This window comes from Macrotis lagotis, chromosome 7, assembly GCF_037893015.1.
Source record: "Macrotis lagotis isolate mMagLag1 chromosome 7, bilby.v1.9.chrom.fasta, whole genome shotgun sequence".
Classification (NCBI taxonomy): Eukaryota; Metazoa; Chordata; class Mammalia; order Peramelemorphia; family Peramelidae; genus Macrotis; species Macrotis lagotis.
In genome coordinates, this window is record NC_133664.1 from 13,500,304 (window position 1) to 13,519,778 (window position 19,475).

The following is a 19,475-nucleotide window of genomic DNA, read 5'->3' on the forward strand; positions in this document are numbered from 1 at the left end:
AGAGAGGAAGATCACCCTATCTTAACTTTCACCTAAACTCTCCCTCTTACTCTTGCAAAGACAAGCTTGTTTGTCTGTTTTTCATTCTTAACCACAACCAGAGGAAAATAAATTACACACATACATATACTCAGAGCTTTGGTTTCAGCCATTACTGAGAAGGCAAATATGGATTGCATAAGAAATCAAGTCACCATCAGTAGGAAAGGAAAGGAATGACCAACACAGAGTTTGGGGAGGATGTTGCAAGAGAATGATATCATCTCTTATACTTTCAGCTTCATGAAGGAGAGAAAGGCCTGTTACATAATTACACAAGCTACCCTCCAAGAGCAGGATGATAATCTAGGCAATGGATAATGAAGGGTCATCATCTGGAGATGTTCCCTTCTGGGTCTCTTGTCTCTAAAAAACTTGCCTCACTAGTCCCCACATTCTATAAGTTGGATCTTTGAAAATTCTCATCACTGTTCTGTCTCCCTTTTTTAAATACAAATAGTATAAGGTCCAAGATATGTTCCTAGAGGGGACATCAGAGACAACAACCTAACCTCTCAGTTTACAGATAGGAACAAAGTTAAGGAAGGGGAAAGGGTTTTCATAGTGCACTCTCCACTGCCCAATCGATAACTAGTCCTTGGTACTGTAACTAAATGAAAAAGTCAACCTAACTTTGATACCTGACAATGTATGTGATGATTTCATTTTTTTTAAATGAATAAAGTACTAGCCATGTGGCCTTGGGCAAGCCACTAAACCTTGCAAAAGCTAAAAAAATAAAATAAATTAAATTAAATAAAATGAATAAAGTAAAATAGGCCAAATTATATCCATTTTTTAAAAATCAAACTATGCTCTGGGATATTAATTCTAGAATTAAAAGACCTTGATTTAAATCCCACCTCTGACTCTTATTATCTGAGTCACTTCACTTCCTCAGATAAGCTTCCTCTTCTATAAAATGAGGGGACTGCAGTAGAGGGCTTCAAGCTAGCTTTAGGTTTCAGGAAATCTAACAAATCCTCCATTTCCTTTTCCTAGTACAGCACCATATGCATTCATAGGTCTTTTTTATTATTAAACAAATTATTATTAAATATGTAAATGTTCAGTGGATAAAATGTTGGAACTGTAGTCAGGAAGATTCATATTCCTAAGTTCAAATCTGACCTCAGTTGCTGGATGATCCTGAGCAATTCACTTCACCCTATTTACCTCAGTTACCTCAATGTAAAATGAGCTGGAGGAGGAAATGGAAAACCACTCAGTATCTCTGCCAAGAAAACCCCAAATGGGGTCATGAAGAGTCAGACACAGTTGAGATGACTGAAGTATACAGTTCCCCATGCCAGTAAAATCATCAGTACAATTCATACTCCCTAGCCTAAGATGCAAGGAGAGAAGGAGATGAAGGAGAGAAAGGCCTGTTACATAATTACACAAGCTACCCTCCAAGAGCACTGGGCACTGGGGCTACAAGGGGAAAAAGTAATAGACACTACCCTAAGGAAGCTTCTACTTTATTGGGAAATTATATGAGGAAAGACAAAGCAGATCCTGAGTGATATGGGAAGTGTGGGGATGGAGGGAACACTAGAGATATCAGGGAGGATTCAGACAGGACCTCACTTCCTCAAAGGATGATGGGGTAGTAAGAAGCTGAAAGAAGGAGGGAGGCCACACAGACACAGAAGCAGAGGTAGAATGTTGTGCAGTAGAAATACAAGTTGTTTAGTACCTAGAGTGTAAGAAAAGGCATCACAATGGGAAATAAGCTTGGAAAAACTAGCCTGGAGCCAGATCATGATGGTTTTTAATGGGAAAAGAAGTAGTTTGCACCTTATCTCAAAGGCAAGATGGAGATGCAGCAGCTTCTTCTGGAGCAAGGGGATCTGGACAACCATGTGAGTTAGAATAACAATTTGGCAGCAGTGCAGAGTATGAATTGGAGGAAGGAGGGAGGCCAATTAGAAGGCTCCAGAAGTGGCCATTCAGGAGCTGGTACATGATGCTATCTGCTGGATTCTAGGATTAACCATTATCTATCAATGCACAACCCTACATAGAAGTGAAATCAAGTTTTCATTACTTCTGCAACCTAATGGCCAACATGGAAATGACAGGACCTTCAGATAAGAAGTACCAGGTCCATCCCAGGGCTATATGGCCCCATGGAAGACTTATTTGATAGTGGACACAGAACAGCCAGGCTCCTCTTCCCAAGTAGAAAAAAAATGGAATTTCCACAATCCCAGGAAAAATCTGTGAAAAACAGCTGCATCCTACACTCAAAAGGAAAACTCCAAATCAAGGCTGGGTTAGCAGAAAACATTTATTAATTGTCTACTGTTTGCAATGTACTGTGTTAGGTAGTCTCTGCCCTCATGGAGCATCCATTCTTCTTTATATAGATAGTGTAATACAAGGAAAACTGAAGAAAAAGTTGAAGGGTTTCAGGGAAGAGTGCTCAGGGGTCATACAACCAAAGAAGTTTCAGACCAATCTTCTCACTTTAAGACCTGTATTCCTTCAACTACATTCAGGGGAAATATAAAAACCAAATATTCAGCTCATCTTTCCATAGTAGATGACACTTTTGAGTGATTTTCTTAGTAGTTTAAATTGAGGATGAAGGAGAAGAGAAAGGGATGGAGGAAGGAAATGAAGAGAACCCACCAATATTTTGCATTTTGAGTTTCTGTCTCAAACTACTGATCTCAAGAGGAAGACAACTTCAGTGTCTAAAAGTGGTTCAAGTAAATATATTTTAAGAACGCAACATCGTGCTTCTGAAGCTTCTCACTGTAAAGCAGAAACAAAAGAGAAGGAAAGCCAGCCAGACTCATCTCCCTTGAAGATCAGGATGTAGACAGCAGTCCTTTCTTAGTGAAATCCCCTGGAGCACCCACACACACACACACACCTTATGTAGACATTGACTGGAAAGGGCCATGGCCCTGAGGAAGCCCTGTCCTGAGCTTCAGTTGCTCAGTCCCAGAAGGATAGAAAGTCACCCTGGAAAGAATCTATTTCACTGCCCCCAAGGGAATCCAGTTCCCTGTCAGCTGAGCTAAGTGGGATTTTCCAATCTGGAAGGAAGGAGGTAGCCAAGAGTACAGCATAGTGGACTCTGTGATTATGACACAACTCCAGAGTAGTTGAAAGTCTCCTGGAAAGCCATGATTGGGAGGATTCCCTTCTCCTTCCTTCACTTAGTACATTTTCCAGGCACTTCTGAGAAGAGGCGGCAGTGTAGCCTGGTGGAAATAACAATGGACCACCTTGAAGACAGGGAAACTTCCACTGCCCTGTGATGTGATTTGGAACAAAAGACACTTCACTGGGGTGTGCCAGATGGGGTCAATAAACAAGAGGTGGGGGAATTGGGCATCACAAGACCTGGTGCTGAATTGGGCACGAGAGACCACCTTCATGTTTACTGGAGACACTGAAGTCTAGAGAAATGAACAGATTTACTGAAGGTGAAAGAGACCGCCAATTTGAACCCATGTCTGCTGACTTCTTTCCCATGGCAGTCTGTTACAACAGCAGAAGTCAGAGGAAGAGATGGTCAATACTAGTTGACCAAAGGGGCAAACATTTCCAAGATGGAGGTTTTGGTGGCACCTAATTTCTGCTCCTAACCAACAAGAGCCAGTTCTCCGGTGAATGTTGGTCCAGAAGTCTCACTGGGTCCCATCATTCCTCCCTTCTCTTTGACACATGGTCAAAACATGGTCAATATAGGCAGCCAGGTGTTCTTCAGGGCTGATAATATTCCAGTCTTTCCAGCTAGTGTCAACAAGGTAAAGATCCTTTGTTTTCCAACATGGGAAAAAGGAGGCCCACAAGAAGATGGAGGTTATCCCCAATCAAGAATGGAGCTGAGGCTAGAGCACCAGCCCTGGGGTCAGGAGAACCCGAGTTCAAATCCCATCTCAGACACATAATGGCCTAGTTGTGTGACCTTGAATAAGTCACTTAACCCCACTGACTTGTTAAAAAAAAACCCATGGTCAATACAATTGGAAACTGTGCCCATTAAGATCCACAGTGGGTTGTCATTATTTCTTAGACAACTGTCTGATCAATGGCCATGACTGAAGTTGGTTGTGTTAGGAAAAAAGAGAAAAGACAAGACAAGACAAGAGAAAAGGAAAGGAAAGAAACTTGCTCATTGCAGGGACAGCTAAAACAAACATCCTGATGTGGACTACAAGTCATTATCTACTTCCCCTTTCACTTCACATGGGCACCCTGGCAGAACATAGTGCCAGCAGGCAGAGAGAATTGCCAGTTACTTTGGTTTCACTTGTAGGACTTTTAAGTGTTGTTCATCCTCAAAGTTGAAGGCACTAATCAAAAGCCAGTATTTCATTCTATGCATCCACTATCACATAAACCAGGTGTTAAAGCCTTTGACACATGGGCAGGAAGAGATGGGGGTCAGGAGAGCAGCATGGTCAGAGCTGACCTGACCCAAATCGTGGGCAAGTCAAGTGTGTCTCCAACTTTGGAAATTAAAGATACATTCTGTGATTTCTGGTGCTACCCTCCGAGAAACATCTACATTTCTATTTATTCTTCTTTTGAGACTTGCCACTGTGGTTAACAAATTATTTTCTGAAAAACTTGAACTTTCTCATTTCTTTGGCAGGCTAGATCCATAGCATCTAAAGCCCAGAGTGACCCGGGTCAAAGAAAGGGAGGAGATGTTATAAGGGCTTGAAGCTTAGCCAGCCACAGCCCGTGTCAACCAGCAGAAAGACACTCTGCTCCCCACTGTTGGGGTCAGAGGGGAGAGGGAACAATGCATTTTTGTCCTGATCTTCTGCATAGCTATTCTTAGCAGCTGACCACCATCCTGAAGGTTCTGTTGCTGTTGCTGGGGGTATTGGGCTGACACTTTTCCCCATCTCACATCAATAACAAGTAAAGCTAAAGCATCTCCCCCCTGCCCTGCCAATTCCTGAGGCTTTAGCATCCCAGCTATCTCTAGCTGGTAATGTTTTTCCATTATCAATGCACCCACACCAACCAATGGCCAACCCTCAGAGTCAAAGTCAGAGAAGACTGCTGTGAAAGAAGAAACAGGTAGGGAAGGGGTTATTAACCCTTTAGGAATCAAGGACCCTCTGGCACAATCATGAAGCCCAAGGACCCTTCCTTAGAATCCTGTTTCAATTTATCAAGTAAAATGCAGAATGCCACAAAAGGAAAACAATTATATCAAAATACAGTTATAAAAAAAAATCAGTACTCAAGAAACTCACAACCACATGCACTGATTCCAATCACTATTGGAATCCACCGAATCCAGGTCAAAATACTCTGAGGTAGGAAGATTTTTAGATAATTGAATAGTTAAGTGTTAAATTCTTCACAAACTAACTTAAATACCAGTCGGCCTTATGTCAAAGAAAAGGATGAAAGTAAGAAAATCTTCCTAAACTTGTTATCCAGTTGTTAGCACTTATTTGCAGAGCAGACAATTCTTTATCTTTATGTAATCATGTTTAGAAATGATTGGAAGATAAAAGCAAATTACTCTACCAGAATAATTTTGATATGGAAACATGTTTGAGTCTACTCTAGGCAGCAGAGATGTTCCTAAAAAATTGTTTGCAGGGGGGGGAGATTTCAATGAAGTGATACAGACCCAAGAAGCCCAAAGGTCCATGGACAACAACAGGGGGAAATAACTCAGGTCACTGTTCATACCAGAAGCTATGAATAAAGCATGTGGCCTTTCTAGCCCTTAACATGGTGTGCACTAGGAAATGGAAAAAGACATGCCAACAGTCCAGAGACACCTATGAAGCGCTTACTATACAGCAAATATTGTGCTAAGTAGTAGGGAGACAAAAAGAAGGAAAAGACCATCTCTGTCCTCCAGGAGATGACAAACACAAGTACTCCACCGGGTATTTGGGAAACAGTTCTCATGAAGGAGCTGCTTTGAATATTTGTTGGAGGGACCACTGTGTCAAATCAAATCAAATTTTAAACTTAAAAAAACTTTTGAGCAAAAATAAAAATTTGGTGAATCAACTATTTCCTTAAAGAATCTGGTTAAAGCTCAGTCCTTTAGTGAACTGTTGGAGGTAGTGAACTGACCTTGGAGTCAGGAAAGGAGTTCAAATCTGGCCTCAGATACTTGACTTGCTACCATCTCCAGTCGACCTGATTCATATCAGGTCACTGGACCCAGATGACTCCGGAGGAGAAAGTGAGGTTGGCACACCTCCCCTTCCCTCAAATCCAGTTCATGTGCTTGTCATGGCATCCCCTCCCTGATGTCATGGTCCTCTTTGAGAATGAAGGTTAAACATTATTATAGAATAACAAATCTTCTGATCAAGGAAATGTCTCCCTACCCTCCTTACCACCATTTTGTACATATGACTTCTGAGGAGGGGGCACTTCAGAGTGCTAAACTTGGAATCACAAAAGATTCACCTCTATGAGTTCAAAGGTGGCTTCAGACACATACTAGTTATGTGTCTCTGTACAAGTCACTTAGCCCTGTTTGCCTCAGTTTCCTCATGTGTCAAATGAGCTAGAGAAGGAAATGCAAACCATTCTAGTATCTTTACCAAGAAAACCTCATAAGGAGACACAAGGAGTCAGCCATGGTTGAACAACAAAAATATGGGACTTGGTCTATTGTGTTTCCTCTGAGTGGGGTGGGCAAACTTCCGGAATTTCAGCCAGTTACCTTGGCATTGAAATGCAATCTCAGTCTTTCTCTCTGACTTCCTTCAGCTCCTCTTTCCCAAGAGAGGCCTAACTGCTGAGTCACTGAAAAAAAGAAAGTACAGTAAGAATGATCCCACAGGGGCCTCTAGGGGCTAAAGTCGATGACCCAAGAGGTTTTTTGTCCGGACTAACTCTGATGATGCTAAAGGACGTCACAGCTCAACTCTTGCTCAACCTTAATAAGGTTTCCTCTAAATTCACACCCAACCCCAGCTCCACCCCTCCCCCCCACCAAAGATTTGTCAAAATGTTGGATTTTCCCAAGAGAGTCCATATTTGAGTCTCAACCCTGATAAATACAGATGAAGGATGCCGGATGGCTCATTCTGCCCTCCACACTATCAGAAACCCTAACCTGCCTTCAACACCCTGAAACATGAACCCTCTGCTCCCAAGTAAGTAAGGGGAATGTTGATCTCTGGACTTGTCCCAGCAGCTCTGTGTGTCTCTGTGTGTGTGTTTGGTGTGTGTGTGTGGCTGGCTCTGGCCAGAGTGGAAGCTAGCCAGAAGGAGGAAGTTCAACCCCAGCAGCTGCGTGGTGATCTCACTCCCCTCTCTCCCCTTTCTCCAGTCACAGGATCTCTTAGGCCACTTGCCCTCACCCTGACGCTCCTCCTGGCCACGGCTGCTCTCCCCATCCCAGATCCCTCGGGGAATGGATTTTCAGGGGATGTGGTCCCAAGTAAATCAACATCCCACTATTCCAACCTTCACAAAGCTGAGAATTTGGCGGAGCTGCTCCGGAGGAAGGCAGATGACTTAAAAAAGCAGGTGGGTAGGAGCTTGGATGGAAGAGAAGGGCGGTGCCTGACCCGGCAGGATTGCTCCTCTGGGCCCCTGAGTTGGAATAGGACACTGGCTCCCACTGAGCTTGAAGGACCTTGCCTCTAACTTTGGACCCAGGCAGTCAGAGGCAGAACCCCTTCTTTGGTACTTTCTGCTCTGCTAGCTGAGTCTTAAAGATCAGTTTCTATTCTGGAGAGGACCAGGTCATGGAGATTAGGTGAAATTCAGGGAATTTCATCCTCAGCTCCATTCTTATTAGCTTTTTTTTTTTTTTAGTTTTTGCAAGGCAATGGGGTTAAGTGGCTTGCCCAAGGCCACACAGCTAGGTAATTATAAGTGTCTGAGCCCGAATTTGAACTCAGGTCCTCCTGACCCCAGGGCTGGTGCTCTATCCTCAGCTCCATTTTTGACTGGGGATAACCTCCATCTTCTTGTCTGGGCCTCCTTTTTCTATGTTTGAAAACAAGGGATCTTTACCTTGTTGACACTAGCTGGAAATATTGGAGTATTATCAACCCCAAAGAACAATGGATTTCTTGGCAGATGGTGGCCACAGTATAAAATTCTTTAATTGTGAAGTCTCAATAGTGAAATCTTTCCTAAATGAAGAAAAAAATATATTTAAAGTGCTAAAATGTATAACCCCTTCCCCATGTTAATATGAGCTGTCTTTGATGAATTTTCCCAAAAAAAAGGTTAAAAGAACAAAATTGCAGCATCCTCTATTGATACTGCTCTTCCTAGTGGTGCCTAGACTATGAAGAACCATTCATTCATTTCAGAGGAACATTTGGCCCTCCTAGTGTCATACATAGAATGTGGGTCATTACCCAGGGGAAAAAGAAGAATTAAGGGGACATATGAGTTGTCTGAAGATTTCAAAGGGCATTATGTGGCAAAGGGCTAGGCTGGTTTAGCGTGGCACCACAGGGCAGCAATACTGGAAATTGCAAAGAGGCACTTATTGGCTTGACTTTGGCAAGAACTTGCTCATACCTCCATCTATACAAAAACGAATAGGCAAGCTGTGCAGGTAGAGAGCCCCCCATCTTTGGGAGTCTACCAGCAAAGGCTAGATGCTCGTTTTCTGGGGAGATCAGAGAGTGGTTCCATTTTGGGAGGGGACTGTACCTGATGCTCACTCAGGTTCCCTACCAGTTCTGAGGTTTGGGGATTCTCGGATTGGATGGTTCATTTTCCTCTTATTTTAGAAACATCCGTATGATCATGACTACTTTGCCTCTCTTCCCAGATGTGTAAGAACCAGAACATGTGTGACAATAGCAATGAAGTACTAGCCGAAAACCACCTGAACCTTCCTAACATCACAGAGGAAGATGGATGCTTCCAGAATGGATTCAATGAGGTACTGAACCCCTGAGTCATAGAACAGTTGAGCTTGAAAGAAACATGGAGCTCCTCAAGGCCAACTCCTTCATTTCACCAAAGAGAAAACTGCAATGGGAAGCAGGGAGACCACTCGCCTAACAGCAGGCTAATGAGGGGGCAGGATTGGACTCAAGACTTGGGTCTCCTGACTCCCAAGTTTGTGGATTTCTCACAGCCTCATAAGAGGAGTCAATTCAAGCACATTTTGGCTCCTAGACACTTAGCTCCTAGCCCTTATGCCTGTGCTATAGCTACAAACAGAAAATGAGTGGCTATGGGATATATAGAACTGAGTATACAGGAAAGAGGGACTTCCCCTTAAATAGGAAGATCTGCCATTCAGGAGAAAAGAAGGGAGATAGAAAGAAAGAGAGAAAGAAAGAGAGAGACAGAGAGACAGATAGACACAGAGACAGACAGAAAGAGAGAAACAGAGAGACAGGCTGACAGAGAGGTGGATGCTTGTATATATATATATATGTATATACACTGTCTTTTCTATCTCTATTTCTGTATCTATCTAATATGCATTTCACAAGGTAACTTTTTTAAAAAGGGATTCCCATAATGATCCCATTTTCATGTCTTTAAACAAACCTAGGTATTTCTATTGGTATTTTTATACCTCCAAATTTCAAAGACTGGAGGCCTATAAGATTCATTAGACAGACTAGATTCCATTACATAGTCCATTGACCTCTTCCTCCCTAACTGGCCATTGGCATGCTATCAAGCTTCCCTTCTTCATAAACTTATTCTGATCTGCCCTTCTCACATCCAAACAGTGAGATAATCTGTCCTGAATCTTGATTACTCCATGAGAAGAATCCAAGTTGAAGACCCTCTGACCTAGGGAAGGTCTATAATTTAAGACAAAGAAGAGGAGAGGGGGGAAAATCAGGGGAATGATGCCTATTCCCAGATCTCAACACCTGTTTGGCTTTTAGCAAAATTACTGAAGTGATGTCTCTGTTTGTTCACTTGGAAAATAAGGCAGCTGGACTTTACTAACTCCATAGAGTCATTGGGAGAAGAAATGAGATGATATTACAGGAGAAGCACTTGAATTTTGTTAGAGGGATAAGGAAAATGGAAAGTTCTACTTTAAAAGGCTAATTTAAATATTTTTATGTCATATTTTTCCCTATTGGTAACTGTACTTTTTTTGTTTTTCACCAAAGGAGACATGCTTGATAAAGATTGTCAGTGGTCTTCAGGACTTTGATACATATCTTCAGTACATTGAGACGAAGGATAATACATTTCAGCCCCTAAAGCTGACGACAGAGCAACTAGTCCTTACCCTGAAGCCCTTGGTGAGTTTCTCTCTGTCCATTCCAAAAAACAATGGCCACAAGTTAGAAATGGAAATAGGTGTGCCTAAGGAACAGGCTTCCCTAAGAAAACTTGGAAGTCCATGAAAATGCAATACTTATCAGAAACAACAAAAAGTCCTATCAATGGCTTCCTGACACTTAAAGGCTGCCTTCCCTCTCTTTCTGTGGAAGCTGTTGGGACATCTCATTTGTGTGCCAGCTGTAGATAATTGAAAAAAATAATGTTCAACATTAACTTCCAAAGTCCTTAAGAGCCAGGAAGTGGAAAATATCTCTTCATGTGCCTGTCTAAAACACGTGCCAGCTGTCAAAAAAACTGAAAGAAAAAAATCACGGCCACAGCCTTAGATAAAACTATAGTTACTTTTCACTTTCAGGACTTGTTTTTCAGGGAATTCTTGGGAACTTCCTAATTAAAAAGCCATAGAGAATAATAAAGGATTGGGATGATGATAGACAGCCTGTTATCATCCACAGGGATGCTGGCCACAGCAAGATTCCAAAGACAACATACCTCCCAGTAACGGGAAGTTCCATTTATAGCCACTGATCATTTTAGCCAGTTCTTCCAGGTCCAAGACTAAAGTAGAGGGAGATTGGAATGAATTAGGAAAACATGCCTGCAAGAGAAAGCAATGATTAGAGATTCTTAGAATTCTAGTATTTTCTTTATCACTGAAAGTAATAATAATAATAAATATTCATATAGGACCTAAGAGTTTGCATAGTGTCTGATTCACATTTTCTTGCTGAAGTCTATGTAGGCCTATGATAGCAATTTAAGGAAGGATAGGTGATTTCCTGACAATATGAAAATATACCTTGGGGTGACAACTTCCTAATTTGATAAAGTATACATCCCCTGAAGTTTACAAAGGCAGAAAAGTCTCATGAAGACATCAAAAAATGGATGCTCTGAAAATGTTGCCAGGCTTCTCAAAGAATGATGTTCATGATGAAGTCACATGACCAGATGAATTGAAGGATGGGCTTTGTAGACCCAATGGACTTGGATGGAGGGTGTTCTCTCTCTGGTTGTCCGAGTTTACACTGGCTCCATATAATAAATTTCCACCCTTTCTAAAAGAGCTTTGCACAGAATAGATGCTTAATAAGTGTTTATGAGCTGAATCTGTTGATTTGAAGTGCTCCAATCTCTCCCTCCAGAATGAGCACAAGCTTAGTCTTTGCCATGGAAGGACCAGCTGGTTTTGCCTGGGATGGTTACAGACATTGCAGGGAGGCCTCCTTGGATCCTCAGGGTAGACTATAAATTTGGTGAATTCAGAGAAGATGTACTAGAAAAAGTGGGAAAGTAACTGAACCATCTAAGGCCAAAAATAAGGGAACTGACCAAGGCTGAGCAGGTGGAGGCATTGAGCCGCATCTGAACTTTACTTCCTTGTTGTCTTCCTGAAATGTGCTTGCTTGACTTCTCAGTTAAGTTTGCTGCCAGAATTTGGACCCAGAATATTAAAAAACCACTGATCTAACACTTCTCTATGAGGACATCAAGCTCCAGGTGACAGGAAGAAGGGCCGTGGCCAACCACCCCAAAGTCCTTCTGACCTTTTTCTCAAAGCATTGAGAATCACCTGAAGTAAAAGCTAGAACTTACCCCAGATATTTCAGGGGGTCTAAAAAGAACACTAACATTTATTATGCACCTACTGTAAGCAAGACTCTGTGGTAGCAAAGATAATGACATTTTGTAAATCATTTTTAAAATCTATGCTGTAGATGCCACAACAACAGTAACTTATCAAGCCCTGTAGAGTGTTAAGATGAAACCCACGAGAGAGAGAGAGAGAGAGAGAGAGAGACAGAGACAGAGAGACAGACAGACAGACAGACAGACAGACACTCTGAATCATAGGGAACAAATCTGGAAAATCACCCTAAGTCCTTACAGTCAAAGGAAAGTTAAAAGGATAGCTTATCAAACATCACTGGAACAAGAAAAACAAATAGAGGAAGCCCTACTTTTGCACAGGACAGGTTCCTTTCCAAGATGAAGGATCAGATACAACCAACCCCATGGTGGGATTGACCAAAGTGCCTTTCTATTATTAGAGTTGGTCCACGTTAGCAGTCTTTCCAATCACAGCCATGTCCTCCAGAAATAACGGAGGGACTTCTCCACAAGACTTTCAGAAGAAGACTAAAAATATTATTTTTCTTTTTCTCCTCTCTCCAGATAAAAATGGCAGATGCAGTACCCACTCCCAACCCAACTGCTTCCAAGGAACTGCTTTTTAAATTGAAGTCCCTGAAAGGCTGGATGAAGGATGTGAGTCTCCATCTCATCCTGCGGCACTATGTCCAATACATGGAGAGGACCATTCGGGCTGTTCGCTATCTGAATCCCAGGAGTCTCCATGCCTGAACGTTTTAGTTCATGCCCATTCCTTCCTTCATTGAAACATCTATCTAGTAGATAGATGATCGTGTTGTTCTTTATGAAGAATCAAAAAAGTATGAGCAGTGAGGCACAGTTTTTAATAATTTTAAATTAATTTATTTGTATTTAAGTAATATTTATTCCCCATAATATTAATTTATATATTTTAAAACACTGAAAATATTTCTATTTTATATATATATATATATATCTTAATTAAGAGAGGAACTGATATCCACATTTCCTGGGCTCACAGAAAATGTAATCTGTTAATCACAAGACTGGCTTAAGGACCAGAAAGTCTGGACTCAAGTCTCTCCTTTGAGATGTGCTGACTGGGTAACCCTGAGCAAGTCATTAAGTTCTCAATCATCTTCGAAACACTTGAAGACAAAGTACAGAGAAAATGCCAACCTCCATTGGCAGTTTCCTTAACCAAGACCATCTCAAACAGATGAAAGTCCAGTTCTAGTATCTTTCCCCATCCCTGAAAATAATTATTTATGTTGGTATTTATGGAGTTTTCATATTTTTAAAGAAATGTTATGTAATTTTAGCAATTTTAAATAAAACTATCTTTTGTAAAAATCCACTGTTTGTGATGATTCGTTTGACCAGTTTTCTTGCCCAACTCAACCACTAGTCAAGCTAAAGGGCAGCACTCAGGAGTGATCCTGGGGGTCAGAAGAGCCATGGTCCGGAGTGTAAGTGACAGAGAGATGGATGCTTGTATATATATATATGTATATACACTGTCTTTTCTATCTCTATTTCTATATCTATCTAATATGCATTTCACAAGCTAACTTTTTTTAAAAGGGACAGGTTGCTGACCCTCATAGGTGGAGAGAGTTTCTAAAGTCAGCAGTTCCTTGAATGAATCAATTCAGAATTCCAACACCAACATCAAAAAAGATAAAAAAAAAAAAAGGTGATGAGCATTAAGCCAGTGAGATGGGATGAAAAATATGAAGACAAGAGTGGTCCTTTAGTGGATGCCTGTTTTTCTCAGTGTGCTGGTTACCCATTAGGTCTCTCCCAACTCTAAATCTAAGGTTCTAAGGAGCCAAGCCAGAATTCAGATCCATCCAGCTTCTTAGGGTACATCATGCTGCCCATCAATTGTTCTTTCTTTCCTTTGATCAAATCCCATCTGAAGCATCATGTTCAATCCTGTGTGCCATTTTTTGAGGAAGGCCACTGATAAACTGGAGAGGGTTCAGAGAGAACATGACTAGCATGCTGAACATTCCTAAGATTATGTAATGGAAGGACCAGTAGTAGGAATTGGGAATATTTACTATGAGAAAGAGAAGATTAGAGGGTGAGGACTCCCAGCAGCATTTCTTTATTTCAGGGGTTGTCATATAGAAGACAGATAAGACTTATTTTCTTTGACTCCAGAAGGCAAAACTAGAAACAAGAGTTTTCCAAAGAAGCTGATACCACAATTGCTGCCTTAACAAGGAACGGAGTGTCTGGGGAGGGGATGGATAACCCCTCCACAGAGGGATCCCTTATCAAGCATGTCAGAAGAGGTGAAAGTCAGTGATAACTGAAATTCCTTCTCACTCTGGCATTCCTCTCACTGAGACTGTTGGCAACTCTTCCACACCTTCTCATCCTGGGCAACTCTTCTCCACATCTTCCAAAACAATCTCCATTGAGCATCTACCCAACTGGCTACAAGCCTTCTGCTCTTCTCCCTTTGGTAGCATAGGGGTGCCAGTGGCCCATGTGGGCTGTTCAGCATCATCCAGCCCAGGTAGCCTCTTGACTATTCCCATAAGTAAATCACTTCCTTCTCTTCTTTGATTTTCTCTCCAGTCTTCTGAACCATGTTACCATTTTCTCCAAGCATCTTCTTCCTACCTTGCCATTTTTCCTTTAGAACTCACTTGATAAGATTGGCAAGTCTCCCGGTAAGCATATCTTTCTAAGTCATTTAAGATGCATTCATTACTTAAAAGAAATTTCAACAAATGACTAAAGAAATACATCAAGATTAGAGAATTTCCCATCTAAAATAACAGTCCATAGGACACAGACGGGAAGCACGGAGTCCTTTCTCAATGATAACACAGAATAATTAACTGGGGCTAAGTATCCCTGGCTAGTGAAGAAAGGGATATTGATTTCATTGCTTCAAGAATAAATGGGTGTTTTCTAAAAAGTTGTCTATAAAGCAGATTTCTAGAAATTGAATTTTTCTGTTGACTTCCAGGATAAAAATATAGAAGAATTTCCAAGCATAAAAAGCACACTTAAAAAAGTAGTAACTTTTTATGAATCACATACTTAGAAAGAAAAGGAGTTCATTGGAAAATACTATCATTACTCAAAACATCCACCATATGCAAAATATAAGGTGGGATATACATATAAATAATGTAGTTCTAATCTAAGAAATGGCCCTCTCTCAGGACACAAATCATGTATGTGCAAGAAGTTACATCTTCTCTATAACTTTCTAATTGTATCTATATCTCCCACCTTTTTTGTTTAACACTTTTTTTTAGTTTTTTGCAAGGCAATAGGGTTAAGTGGCTTGTCCAAGGCCACACAGCTAGGTAATTATTAAGTGTCTGAGGCCGGATTTGAATTTAGGTCCTCCTGACTCCAGGGCCAATGCTCTATCCACTGCGCCATCTAGCCGCCCCTTCCCACCTTTCTTATCCTCAGTTTATAACTACTGGCTAAATCATCTTCCTGGAAAACAGATGATGGAACACACCTTCCTCATTTAACTAGAGAACTGGGGAAGTGGGCAGGGAATCCATGTGTGTTGTGCTGTAGACACTCTTTTAGGTTGCGGGCCATTTTTTTTTCTTTGTTACAAGGGAAGTATTCAATTTGGAAGAGCTATAGGGAAATTATAATATCCAAAAATTAACCATAGTGTAAAAACCAAAGACTCTAGATCAATGACTTTGTCTTTTGTTCCAGTCATTTTTTTTAACTGTCCTCAGGGATATTCTCCCTGTTCAATTTATTTCAAGATTTATTCAGTATTTACTATATACCAGGAGCCTCCAAGGTGTCCACCCTCCTTAGCAGACTCCATTTCATCTTGATAGCTTGAAGGTGCCTGATTATGGTCTCTCCAGGTTGTCTGTCCCATTAGACTATGAGCTCCTTGAGGGGAGGGACAGTGTTTTTGCCTTTCTCTTTATCCCCAGAGGCTAGCAGAGTATCTCACACATACTAAGCAACTTCTTAGTTCATGTGTGCAGATTTATTAATTCACACAAATCAGTGCAACCATCCCTACAAAGGAATTTTAAGAGTGAACAAGGACTAACAGCTGGAGAGGAAGACAGGTCTCAGGTCAAAGGCAACTCCCTAGATCAATCAAGGTAAGGAGGAAGCATATTCCAGCCATTGGAGATTACATGTGAAAAGACATGGAGGGGGCAGCTAGGTGGTACAGTGGATAGAGCACCGGCACTGGAGTCAGGAGGACCTGAGTTCAAAACCAGTCTCAGACACATAATAGTTACCTAGCTGGGTGACCTTGGGCAAGTCTCTTAACCCTACTGCCTTGCAAAAACTAAAAAGAACAAAGAAAGAAAAGACATGGAGGCAGAAGATGGGCTACTTTATACAGGGAAAAGAGAGCAGGTCAGTTTGCTGATCTCCTAAGTTCCTTTTTATGTTAGGAAACTTAAGAGAGACAACCATATCCCCATCTGCTCCTTCAGACTCACACTTACTCACACCCTTTTTCATACAGGCTCAGACTATTCCCACACATTCAGCCCCACAAACACTCATTCATCCTCAGTGTCCCTCACATCCACAAAGCACATGTCTCTAACCAGAACCTGTCTATGGGGGGGAAGGACAAATAGCCCCGGATAACTCAGAGGCAAGGACTTGAGTTAACTGGCAAGAACATCTTACCACATCCGAAGTGACGAACTCCAATTCATCCAGCCACAGAACTTATAATTTGTCATGAAAAGCAACTCAGAAGCTAATGCAAAGGAGAAAGGGAACAATGGCCTCAACCCATCTCTGTGGAAGGATAACTGCCCTGGCTGGAGCCATTGTACTAGAGGAAGCTCTCAACCGCAGAAATCATCTCTCCACATACATTCATCTTGATGAATAGGCAGACAGACTGGAAAGCTTCTGTGTGGGGAGGGCTCTTCAGATACAAAGACAGAAAAAGGAACTGTCAGGGAGAATGAGAAATTCCATTCACATTTAGGACATCCCAAACTTTTAGCTAAACTCTGAGTTTTTGTCTTTTTTTTTTCCTAGGGTATAATGGAGCAAAATGTCAAACCATGATCTATTGAAGACTGGAAAACCATCAAATGGAGCTTTAGAGAGATAATGACAGCCGGGATTCTGGCTTCAGTGTTTCCCTCTGAAGTGGGAGGGAGAGGAAAACGTGATTGGAGAGTCAAATGGCTAGAAAAGAGAGGTTCACAAAAAAGAGAAAGCCAACCTCAAATTCCAAAGAGCAACAAGTCTTCAAGAAGCCAATAGATGGTCCTAGAGAAGAGATCACAAAATATAACCCTCTCCTTTGATCAGCAAAATGGGGGACTAAGGGGACAGAAAATCGAATACCTAGTCATACACAGTTTTCAGAAATGGGGGGCTGGGGGAGGGGAGTTTAAATGTTGTATTAGGATCAGACACAGATTTTGCTTATCTCCTTATAAGTCTTTACAAAGGAGGACCCAGTACTACTTGGTTGGGGAGGGGGGAAGTAACAAGACATGATAGGGATTAAAACAAAAGACCCCCAACAAAACTTTTGGTTTGAAGGCAGGAGAACATTTATTTATGAGCTCAAAGGGGATCATTTCTAGATCAACCATAGTTTTGCAGTTGCCCATTGGTTTTACTGACTCTCATTTAACCCTCACAACTTCTCTTGAAGAGAATAGAAAGGGGGCAGCTAGGTGGTGCAGTGGATAGAGCACCAGCCCTGGAGTCAGGAGGACATGAGTTCAAATCTGTTCTCAAACACTTAATAATTAACCTAGCTGTGTGACCTTAGGCAAGTCACTTAACTCCACTGCCTTGCAAAAACCAGAGAGAGAGAGAGAGAGAGAGAGAGAGAGAGAGAGACACTTTCTATAAGATGGGAATTAGATTTACCTCACCTTTTGTGGGGTGTGTTGTGGGGACCCATGTTTTTAATCAGCTTAGGACATTCCATAAGGATGAAATTCCAATTATCAGTTCAGAGTCACACAGTCAATATGCTAAACAATGGGATTTGAACCTAGGTGTTCCTGACTCTGAGACCAGCTCTTTATCCACTGTTCTAAAACTAAATGAGATTTGGGGGTCAGAGGCTGTGTATTAAAACATCTGAAGGAAAGTGAGGTATATCCTCACTAAATCTGAGCAATTACTATATGGTGGTGCAGCTGTTATTTCCACTTTCCAGAAGGGGAAACTGAGGGTCAGAGAGAGGCTAGGAATTGTCTTAACAACATGTGGCAAAGCAGGGATTCCAGAAGCTTTTGACACAAGCAGATAAGGAACTCATGCATACAACTAAAAGGAAATTCAATGACTTTTAGAACTAGATCTAAGAGGGTAGAACCTTCCAGTGGAACTTATTATACCTCTCAGGGTCTCATCTATTCCCTTCTATTTTCTAAGCCAGGGAGCCATCTAAGTATCTCTGAAGGCTAGAACACTGAACACAGTCAGAATTCCTCCATCCCCAGACACCACCAAAGTATATCGATTCTCTCATTTTCAAGCTCCGCTCCACCCTCATTACCCCACTTTCCCCAGAATTTCCAAATGTTGGCTCACCTCCAAATGCAAGACCAGTTTCTCAAATCTCGAATTTCCAGCTAAATTTGGATTTCTCTTCCACCAAGGCCACTATTCAGTAAATTGTCTGCAAAAACACGAAGGGGTCTTAGAAAGGTAAAATCTCATAGAATTACATAATTATCTATTCCTGATGGATATGACTGAAGTCAATCATTGAAACCTCTATTTGCCAAGCAAAATTCAATTGGGAAAAAGCAATTCAGTCATTCAGAGGTGGGAGAGAAAGGAAACAATGCTAAATATTAAGCCTCTGGAAAACAAAAGCCAGGCTCTCGGGTAGAATTTTTCCAGATTTATCAATTATGTCATGTTAGTTTCTAATAAATCTTCTATGTGAAACACTTGGGATTCCTGGAATCTCCATGACATATTCGAAGTCCTTATCGTGAACTCATTTCTCTTGGGGGAAACTAAAGACATCTGCCCCACAGAACCCAGCTTACTGAAGTGAGGAATGTAGAGTTGTTTCATTGACACAACCAAATAGCCCACTTTGACTCTGATGGTCTCAGGACTTGATGACCTGGCCTTGCTAAAGAGAAATAGAAGGATTTGTTCATAGCAGAAAGTCCTTTGGCCAATCATAGCTGATACAACTCTCACAAAGCCCTATCTGCTGCTCTGGAAATTAGCAGTGCAAACCCATGGGGCTACAAGTTGTTTTGTATCATGAAAGCCAAGGAAAATTAAGACAGGAAGGAGCTGTAGACATCATCTTTCTATTACTTTTTATTTAATCATTTTTTTCAATTAACAAATATTTATTTACTGGAAACCTTCCCCAACACCTCTTAATTCTAATGCCTTCCCTCTGTCAATGACTTCCTAGTTATCTTGTCTCTAGCTTATATGGATATACCAGTTTATTTTCAATAGCCTGCCTTTGGGGGATAGAGAATCTTCCTGCTTCAATTCTCTCCCCACTCCAATCCATCCTCCATTTAGCCAAATCAACAAAGTGATTTTCCTAAAGTACAGGTATGTCACGC

General features: G+C 41.4%; 1 protein-coding gene and 1 long non-coding RNA gene across 3 annotated transcripts in view; one reads left to right on the plus strand and one right to left on the minus strand.

The window, feature by feature from the left end:
* Window positions 1–19,475, minus strand: part of LOC141494361 (uncharacterized) — an 82,219-nt gene that overhangs the window by 43,199 nt on the left and 19,545 nt on the right. For both annotated transcript variants that reach the window (XR_012470419.1, XR_012470418.1), the window contains one exon: window positions 18,463–18,550. This is a non-coding gene — a long non-coding RNA (uncharacterized LOC141494361). The remainder of the gene's footprint in view (window positions 1–18,462; window positions 18,551–19,475) is intronic.
* On the plus strand, window positions 7,032–13,896 carry IL6 (interleukin 6). The gene is made up of 5 exons (XM_074195456.1): window positions 7,032–7,154; window positions 7,331–7,530; window positions 8,798–8,911; window positions 10,116–10,250; window positions 12,469–13,896. The coding sequence occupies exons 1-5, from the start codon at window positions 7,136–7,138 to the stop codon at window positions 12,655–12,657; spliced, it is 657 nt and encodes a 218-aa protein (XP_074051557.1). The 5' UTR covers window positions 7,032–7,135; the 3' UTR covers window positions 12,658–13,896.

Excerpts from the sequence above, each read along its gene's own strand:
- IL6 (XM_074195456.1), top strand. Across the intron at positions 8,912-10,115 it reads TCCAGAATGGATTCAATGAG|GAGACATGCTTGATAAAGAT; the intron begins GTACTGAACCCC and ends TTTTCACCAAAG. Across the intron at positions 10,251-12,468 it reads TCCTTACCCTGAAGCCCTTG|ATAAAAATGGCAGATGCAGT; the intron begins GTGAGTTTCTCT and ends TCCTCTCTCCAG.